At 38.7% G+C, this 9503-nt stretch overlaps 1 protein-coding gene across 1 annotated transcript; it reads right to left on the bottom strand.

Annotated features, from left to right (window-relative positions):
- Positions 1 to 1062: 1062 nt before the first annotated feature.
- Positions 1063 to 6098, bottom strand: LOC149065523 (uncharacterized). The gene is made up of 3 exons (XM_089253908.1): positions 3367 to 6098; positions 1518 to 1611; positions 1063 to 1368 (listed from the first exon to the last, which is right to left on the bottom strand). The coding sequence occupies exons 1-3, from the start codon at positions 3666 to 3668 to the stop codon at positions 1336 to 1338; spliced, it is 429 nt and encodes a 142-aa protein (XP_089110034.1). The 5' UTR covers positions 3669 to 6098; the 3' UTR covers positions 1063 to 1335.
- Between the last annotated feature and the right edge of the window lie 3405 nt (positions 6099 to 9503).

The following is a 9503-nucleotide window of genomic DNA, read 5'->3' as shown; positions in this document are numbered from 1 at the left end:
TTTAGACGTTCCCGTCAAAACATCAGAAATTCTTCTAAGTCCACTGGTTTTTTTTCCATTTGATCATTTTTGTCGCACCACGGTCATTTTCTGCACACGAGGGCTAATTAGACCGGGACCTACAATTTATTGCCGATTCTGAACGGCAGGCATGTTTTTTATACTCGTCGAGGGGTTGGTGCGCTAACCCTTCGATGGGGGAGTCCCTGCAGTAGCAATTTTTTCTGTGGTCAAGTCGTCGTTTCTGTTGTAACCCTGCGTCAGGAAAGTTTCTGACAAGGACGAACCCCGAATATCGAACTCGCGACACCTCTGCACATCCTTTGGTACTTTAGGCGAGTATCTTATCGACCTGGGCTACCACGCCCTTTTTTTTTTTTTCATCGTTTCGTTGAATTTCGTTGAAGCAAATTGGCCTACCACACACATCTGTAGCACATATGAAGACTGACTTTATCTATAACATTAATTAGCTGCATGTCTTCTTTCTGTAAGGCCTATGTTTCGTGTAGTGTGAAGTGACCAACTCTTGGAATTTTTACTAAGTACTAAATTAAGTTTGAATTATTACTAAATTTTGCCTGTTATCTATAAAGAAAATTCCAAATGAAATGATGAAATCAATGCATCTTTTTAATTAAATAAGATATATAGAAAAATTGTCTAGTTTTTATTATTCATGAAATGCTTAATATTTATAGTTCTGTGACTTTTTTTTATTCTGAAAAAATTTTAAAGTGAAAAAATATCCTTAAAATGAAAATAAAATGTTTTAAAACTTGGGAAAAATGAATTTATAGTGGAGAAATGCAGAAAATTGCAAATGTTATCAACATCCGGGCCCTGGTTATGACTTTTGTTCGAAATTACGGCATGATTTTTGCTAAACACTTTTTTTGTCACTCACAATTTCTCTTTTGAGTAGCCCACCAGAGACATCTAACCTATTCTACATCAAAAACCGTTGCATTAGATAGTCATACGGAATCAATCAGTTCATGAATAAACGAGCGCGTCGAGACAAAATAAAATAAAAATAAAAACCAACACGATGTCCTTCATGTCTTTATTACATTTTTCGAGTGTATGGTTATCTTCGTTTCTAAGGAAAAAAATATCGTTCAAAATACAGCTCTCGTTTCCTCTGCAATTCGTGATATCTGTGAGGTTTCTGTTATCGGGAAAGCTAATCTCGTTGCTCAAAAAGACTAAAAAGGCGGCAACTGCATCCTTTATTCTGATATTTCCCTTGAGTCTTGTACGTGATTTCTTCTCTCTTTTTCAACGTCTTTTTCGTAGTCTAGAAAAACTCACAAATCTCTCTTCAACAGCACATCAGCGAAATTCAAAGATGGGAGGTTTCTTGAACTGTGGTAAAAGAAAACTCGAAACGTTTTTCTTTATTATTATTATTATTTTATCATCATTACTATTTTTCTGGGTTTTTGACTAAAGGGAAAAACGGCAGAATATATAGTGAATAAAACGGAAATACACATATACTGTATAATACATACCCAGGATATTCTAATGTATGCAGAGACTGTGGATAAGATTGAAGCAATACTTTCTGTCTCTTCATTGTAATTCCATCTTGATGGCATGTGTTTCCTTCAAGAAGAAAGATATTTATACTTTGAAAAACTGACTGAAAAATATTTACCGTGAATTTTCTCAAAAGTAAATTCTTTAGAAAATTCGAACTCAATTTTTACGTTTTAATTAATTACGTTTTTCTTTTTTTTTTTCAAAACTGAAGACGTTGACATTAATTAGTTTTCTGCGAACGCATTAGTTCGAAAATAATTACTATCTAGTAACTAACTAATCGGTGTTGTCACAACCGGGAAGAAAAAAATTGACATGTGGATAAAAGAGCTTCGACTTTTGACTCGGGGCCCTTGACAAAGCAATTTTAAGGTCTTTCATGTGACTAAGGTGAAAAATGTGTATTTGGTCAGTGACTATACAGGGTGTCTGGCTAAAAATATCCAAAAGTAATGGTTTGTACTGAAAGAAATACATGGACTTGGTTATGAAAGTGCTGTACCGTCGATCGGGTGATTGCTCCAAGTTTACTACAAAGGTCACGCATGTGTTATGCTTTGAGATTCTTTTCACAGCAGTGACGCACCGACTGCCAGTCAGTATGTGCAGAGGCGGGCTTGAGCAGGTGCGAAAAGTGCGATCGTACCGGGGCCGCAAAATATTAGGGGCAGTAAAATTGGATTTTATTGCATTCACTACGCATAATATTTTACGATAACTGCTTTAAAAAGCCAGAACTTGAAATTTTATTGATGAAAAATATGTCGATTTATTAACAGGCACACATATGGTAGTGAATCCGGTGCCCCCACATCTTTGAAGGGAGTCTTCATTTTTGACAGGACCCCAGACTAAGATTTATAGCCGGCTTCTTATATTGATTTTCAAGAAAATTTAAAAATTCTAATATAAATAATTTAAAATTTTTCTAAATTTTTCTAAATAATTTAAAAAATTTAAGACAGATACCTAAGGCCCCCAGAGCCCTGTCAGCTTTTCCAAAAGTGGGGGGGGGGGGCATGGTCTTAACATCACCATGAGCCCTATGGAAAAGAGTTTCTCTGACCCGTCACCTTATCAGACTTGAAGTGCCAGTCAACCCGATTCAAAATCTTACTTCATGTATATAACACATTATTTTGTTTTCCATGTGTCGTTAACATCAGGCTCCTCATCGACTTACACTATACAGTATGCCCATGCGTTAAGACGGCCCTGCTTTTTGGAATCTCTTCAAAAAGGTTTTCTTGATTGATCCGAATTCCAAGACTTTTGCCTTCCTCCTCCCCCCCTCCCCAAATTGAATTTTGGTGGATGTTTAGAGCAAAAATGAGTTAATTTTTGCCTGGGCCTAACTCCTATCACATCATCTCTCGTAATATTGAAATATTGAAGAGGACCGCAAAACTGTTCTCGCGCCTTGCCGCTAAATTACTGGCCGGTCCTGAGTATGTGGACGCCAGACGCTTGTTAAATGCAGTGTATGAACTGAGTGGAATGTGGAGCTTCCCACATCCTTATCCACAGTGTATCTCTGCAGCAGTTGATTAAATAACACCTCAAATGCTACTAAACTCTTGGCAAGAGATCGAGTTTTTGCATCTGCAGAGCCACTAATGGTGTTCCCATTGAACTTTATGAAAATACGAATAAACTTGACGAATTCATGACTAATCACACACACATAGACGGTTTTCTCAATACAAGTCTTCACTTTTGGATATCTTCAGACTGGACAACCTGTATTGTTTAAATTAAATTGTTTAAAAATGAATAGTCCTGTAACATTAACGTAGATGAAATGTTAACGAAAGTTACCTTACTGTCCTTCGAAATACATAGTCACCTCCCATTACTATGCACCGCTGAGATCTCCTATACATGTCCTGGAAACTTTGCAAGAAGTCTTCTTTTGGGATGGAGTTCAAAAGCCTCGTCACGTTTCGTTGGATGTCAGGAATATCATCAAATCTCTTTCCTTTCAAAGCGAGTTTGAGTCGTGGGAATAGGAAGAAGTCTGGAGGATGAGAGATCTGGCGAGTATGGCGGATGTTCAATTTGCGCCACCCCCTTTTTTGCCAGGAACTGTTTGACGATATTGGCTGTGTGAGGGCGAGCATTGTCGTGAACAAGAAACCATGAACCTTGTTGTGCGTACTGAGGTCGTACCCTGCGTAGACGTTTCATGAAACGGGTCAAAATTTCAATGTACCTTGCAGCATTCATCGTCGTTCCCTCTGGTAGAAATTCCTTGTGGATTTTCCTGTTCTCAGTTAAGAACCAACGCACTAAACAAGCACTTTGTAAAACAAGTCTTTCACGGAACACAAACGACGCTCAACTGAACAACGGTGGCGGCAGATGGTCAACACCTGCCGCTACGCATGTGCAGCGTTTTGCTTCGCCAGTGTTGCCAGATCGGCCGTTCTGACTTCATTCACCGAACTTTATTGTCAGAGGTTGTATATCCCGATGGGATTGAAAGAGGTAGGTCCTGATTATGCAGGCACTGGATTGCCCCACTTGTCTGTGAGGAAAGCGAAAATAAATCACTAATATTTTCATAAATACATTTCACGGATTTATAAATCGTTCAAAATCTATTATACGTCATTCATATCTAAAAAGTAAACATTATTTTCGGTTTTATGCAAAAACGAATCGTTTTCACTTCTAGATATCCATCTTCATGAAAAAATAATAATAATAATAATATCCCTCCCCTTCTCAAGGAATATTATTGTATCGAATGTGAAATTATTAAGAATTATTACAAGTGGAGAGCGACATTCATGTCATATATAAGAAAGTTGTCAGATTCTTAAGCAAATACCAAAGAAAAAAAAGATAAATAAGTTGAGTAAACAGTTGTCCTGTAGAACGAACTTAAAAGATGTTCAAGCACATAATGCTTCACGAAATCTACAGATTCTTGTACCTCAGAATCTTTTTTCTTATTTTCAATCCAATCAAGTTCCCGCTGCAGGCTGCACACACATAACACACGCACATTCCTTGCCAGGAATCGATTTTTATGGGTACCAAACCGGAATTCTGGAATTGGTTTTTATTATTTTTTAGATTTAGTAATTTTATTTTTGTTTAGCTCCTCCCATTTTCGTCGCTTTTACACCGTTATGTATATATATATCCTTGAGAGATTCTTTCTTTCATCTATAAGAAAGCTAAAATTTTGGGCAGAGAAAATGTTATTTTCCTAAAGCTATCTACTGTGCAATGAAAAGGCATATTCATGACTTGAATGCATCTTGTAAGTTTTTTTTTCCCTTCTCCTATTTCTTGGAAAAAGGAGAGACGATTATTTTTCGGAAATTTTGCCTCGAAGGTATCGTAAGAAAATAAAAGCACTTTTTGAAAATATACACTCGATTGATTTACATTAACGTAACCATAAGCTAATATCCAGAATAACGCCTTTGTGCTGGGCCAACAGCAGCTAGACCACACATACTCAACCCGTGGTCCTCGGAGTCCTTTGATGTAGCCCGTGACAAATAATAAAACCACTAAAATGCCAACGAAACATTATCAGATCATTTGATGTGACGCATGGCACGCTTCCAAATTACTTTATTGTCTCGCGGCATATTTCCAGACCATTTAGGTGGCGAACGGCACATTTCCAGATCATTTTAGCTTCCGACGGCACAGCTAATTTAAGCTGAAATGGCACGTATCCAGATCACTCAAGCTACCCCAAGCACATTTCTAAATCACTTGACAGACCCTCGATGTTCACTCAAGTGGCTCATGGTACATTCGCCGATTACTTTCTGGCAGCACATTTCCAAGTCACACTTGAGTGGCTCACAGCACACTTACAGATCAGTTAACTTGAACGGCCCGCGGCATTTTCATACATCATAATAGAGGCTCTTGGAACACATTTCCAGATCACTCAAGTAGTCCGCGGAACATATCCAGATTACTCAAGTGGCCCGCGGCATACTTTCAGATCACCTGAGTGAATCAAGGAACATTTGCAGTTAATTCAAGTGGAATGCGCGGGTTTACAAACTAATGAAGTGGCTCGCACTCCTCAAAAGGTTGAGCACCCTCGAGCTAGATGGTGGAAAGAGTTAGCACTGTTTATCTACTTGACTACTTAACGGCCATCTCGTAAACATTTCTCTGAAGAATTTCAAACGAATTGGTACATGCCGGAACGTGTGCTTTGGGTGTATATGTGACTAACGTATTTATGTTATCGCAGTTACGCGTGTTTCGTGTTATAATGGTACTGCCATCTGCCTTACATGTTTTGAAGTGAAAATGGAAATGTCAGAATTTTTGTGTTCATCTAAATATCGTTGTCGCGGTAGAGAGAAAAGAGGGTCGATGATGTTGGCAAATATATTGAAATCTCTCCGCGAACATAATAAAATATTTAATTGAACAATTACTACGACGAAAACAAAAAAAGGTAATTATACATCGAGAACATACACGCGAGCTGCCGCTGGCCGTGTCAGCCACATGGGGCCATTCAAGTATTACGCAAGCAGATTTTTAGTCATTTTTGACCCCCTCCGCCCCTTGTCAGCAAAACACTGACCTCCTTTCCCCCTTGTCAGCAGCTTAGAATATTTCATATCGTGAATAAGGGTGGTTGATGACGTAAGCAACCACCCTTTTTGAAGGTATGAAATATTCTAAGCTGCTGACGAAATTTTGCTTTTGAAAATACACTAAAAATGGTATATATATATATACAAATATATATACATTGAGTACATGTGCTTTGTTCCCCCCCCCCCGGAAAAAGTTGAAATGTCGACCCTGCTTCAAATCCCCCTCCCCCGTTGTCATCAAAAGTCAGGAAATCCGAAACCCCCTTTCCCCTCGATACTGACGTAATACTTGAATGACCCCCCATGGCTTCGTATGCAAAATCTCTAGCTCTATTATACAGGTCATTCGGCTCTCTGGGCCAAAACATGCTTTATAGCAATAATACAACGGATCCCCACATCGTGTTGAAGTTCTGCCTACTCTCTGCGGGGAGACTTTTTCCAATAAACAACCGGTTCGCATTCACGCCTCGAAGTTGGAAAACCAACATCTGTGCCGCCAACACGTTCGAACTTGGATCCTCACGATGTCCATGACGATGCCCACACGACCACACGGGAGTTTCTCTTGACTGCAGACTGCGATCTATTTAATACACTTCTAAAACGGAAGACAGATGGCAGCACTTCTCAAACACAAAACATGCGTAACTCTGACACCATTACTAGATTACATAAAGGGTGTATTCGACCTATTCTGCCAAACGAAATGGGGTGATAGATGAGCCCAACTGGATCATGAAACATTCCACCAACCCTATCCTATCTCAAACCGTTTGAGTTATGGTAGATAATTGATTATGGAAAAAATATGTGTCAAGTCTAAAAAAAACCCGCGTCTGTGAATTTTCTGAAGGGCCTGCACGTAAACTAAACTCATATTTGGAAAGAATGGGAAAAAATCCTCGATGATGACATCATTTTCATTGAAATATCTAGATTTACTGGCGAGCTACAAGTGCTGAAAGATTGGCGAAGTTCCAAAATCGAATTGTCGCCAAAATTTTTCATCGCCAATTACGCAAATATCCTTCTGGCTACAATCGGTCGAATTTACCAAAAACTTGTGCATTGTACCAGCTTTCAAAAGAGCCTGCAATAAACCATATCGGTGCTCTGGTTTAGGAAAAATTTAGCCCTTTATTCGCAATACATCACTGAAATCTGAGTTCGTCGAAGTAATTTCAGTAGGTTTTGTGTCATCTTTAGGGTTATTCGATTTTTCACTTCACCGATTTCTCAGCGATTGAACCTCGTCATTAAATGCAGATATCCTGTAGATGTCGATGATCCAGTAATATCACCTTATATGACTTTTTTCTACAAAATCAAATTGTCGTTAAAATCTGTAACCGCCAATTCCAAATTTTCGTCGAATATCCACTTCGACAAACGTTGATTTCAGTGATGTATTACGAATGAAAGGCCAAATTTCTCCTGAACCAGAACACCGACATGGTCTATAGTAACCTATTTTGAAAGCTGGTACAATGCACAAGTTTTTGGTAAATTTGACCGATGGTAGCCAGAAAGGCATTTGCGTAATTGGCAATGAAAAATTTTAGCGACAACTCAATTTTGGACTTTGCCAATCTTTCGCGAGCGCTTGTAGCTTGCCAATAAACCTAGATATTTCGATGAAAATGGTGTCATCTTATAGGGTTTTTCGTTTTTTCCAAATACGTGCTTAGTTTGCGGATAGGTATTTTAGAAACTTCACATATGCAGGGTTTTTTTAGACTTGACACATATTTATTTCATAATCGATTATTCACCATAACTCGAAAATGGTTTGCCATAGGACAGGGTTAGTGGGGTGTTTCTTAATCCATTTGGGTTCATCTATAACCCCCTTTCGTTTGGCAGAATAGGTCGGATTCACCCTGTGTATGGTATATATGTAACATATATATATATATACACAAACACATACGCTAACGAAAATCAACGTTCATGGATGTTTATAATATGTAAGAATGCGCGTTCATAATAATGTCAGTTAAGGCCGCGCATATAGTGGGACGACCATGAGGTATAGAAGTGTATAATCGACAAAAACAGTTGTTCTACACCGCACATACACGAGAAGTGAGACAAAGAAGAGAAATAGGTCACTCAACTAGGTGCGCGACTTGAAAAAACATGTTTGTTTTCACCTCGATCTGCTGATTTTCACTATCTACTGATTGGTCCGTTTTTTCCCGTTTTCTAAAAAGGGGGGGAAGAGTTTCTAGGATGGGATCATTATCATCACACCCTTACATTTCAGAACACTTCCCGTCATTTTCTCTATCCTCCTTTACTATATGTGCAGACATCTCTTCCTCCACCCCTATGCAATTTTTTCTTATTAGTCGCAATTCTTGTAATTCGTACTTCTTCGTCCTACTATGAGCGCAGCCTTAGAGTGCCTTCCATAAATATGGGTATACCCAGGCAAAAAAAAATTATTGACAAAAATGTTGCCATCATCCGAGCTATATCCTTCTGATGATATATCCTCCAAAATCGCACGACATACTCTTGGCTTAACAGGCAATCTTCTTCCCCTTCAACTGTTTTCATCAATAAACGCTGACAAAGCCCCCCCCCCCCATTCTTAAAGTCCAAATGGTTTTTTCCACTATTTAAGGTACCCAATGATCCCGCAAGTTAAGGACAGCGAACGTGGCGTGTTGAAATTCGTTTTTTGTTTTTTTTCGAACAAAGGGTATGACGACATGCTAAACAGAGGAAAATTTCTCCCTGAATTCCATTTATTGGTTTTTTTACCACCTCAACTGATTCTAACCGGTATTTGAAAATTAACGCTCCAAGTTAAAACAAATTAAGAAGTCCTACCAAAGCAAGGATCAGTCTTTTATATGAGATTTAACCACGGAAAAAGTTACAAAATCGTTTAGTTTAGTTATCGTTTAGAGTTTTTCTCTAATAGAGTTGTCAGTAAATAGAGCAGCTTACCTCCGGGGATCCTAACATAACTGACACGTTTAAAAAGAAGTATGATAAACATATTGTGATAAAACGAAACGATGAACATCTTCGCTGATTATACGAAGTGCAGATGACTGAATACCAAGCGAAGATAATTGGAAAGAAAAGTCCTATTCCTCTATGGGGAGTAGAACCACCAACCTCGAACTTTCCAGGCACGCGCTCTACCATTAAGCTACAGAGGACAAACATTTCCTTTCCTAAGAACACCGTGTTCCTTTGGGCTGAACGGGACTGCGCAATAGCCTAACTCAGCAATAGCTCGTAACGAAGTTAGCCTCCAGACAGTGACATAGAACGAGTTATTTCAATTATCTTCGCTTGGTATCCAGTGTCCTCTGTAGCTTAATGATAGAGCACGCACCCGGA

Source organism: Pholcus phalangioides, unplaced genomic scaffold, assembly GCF_987345545.1.
Source record: "Pholcus phalangioides strain wild (caught in Gottingen) unplaced genomic scaffold, Ppha-v1.0 ptg000039l_1, whole genome shotgun sequence".
Taxonomy (NCBI): domain Eukaryota; kingdom Metazoa; phylum Arthropoda; class Arachnida; order Araneae; family Pholcidae; genus Pholcus; species Pholcus phalangioides.
This window is presented reverse-complemented; position numbering and strand designations above follow the sequence as displayed.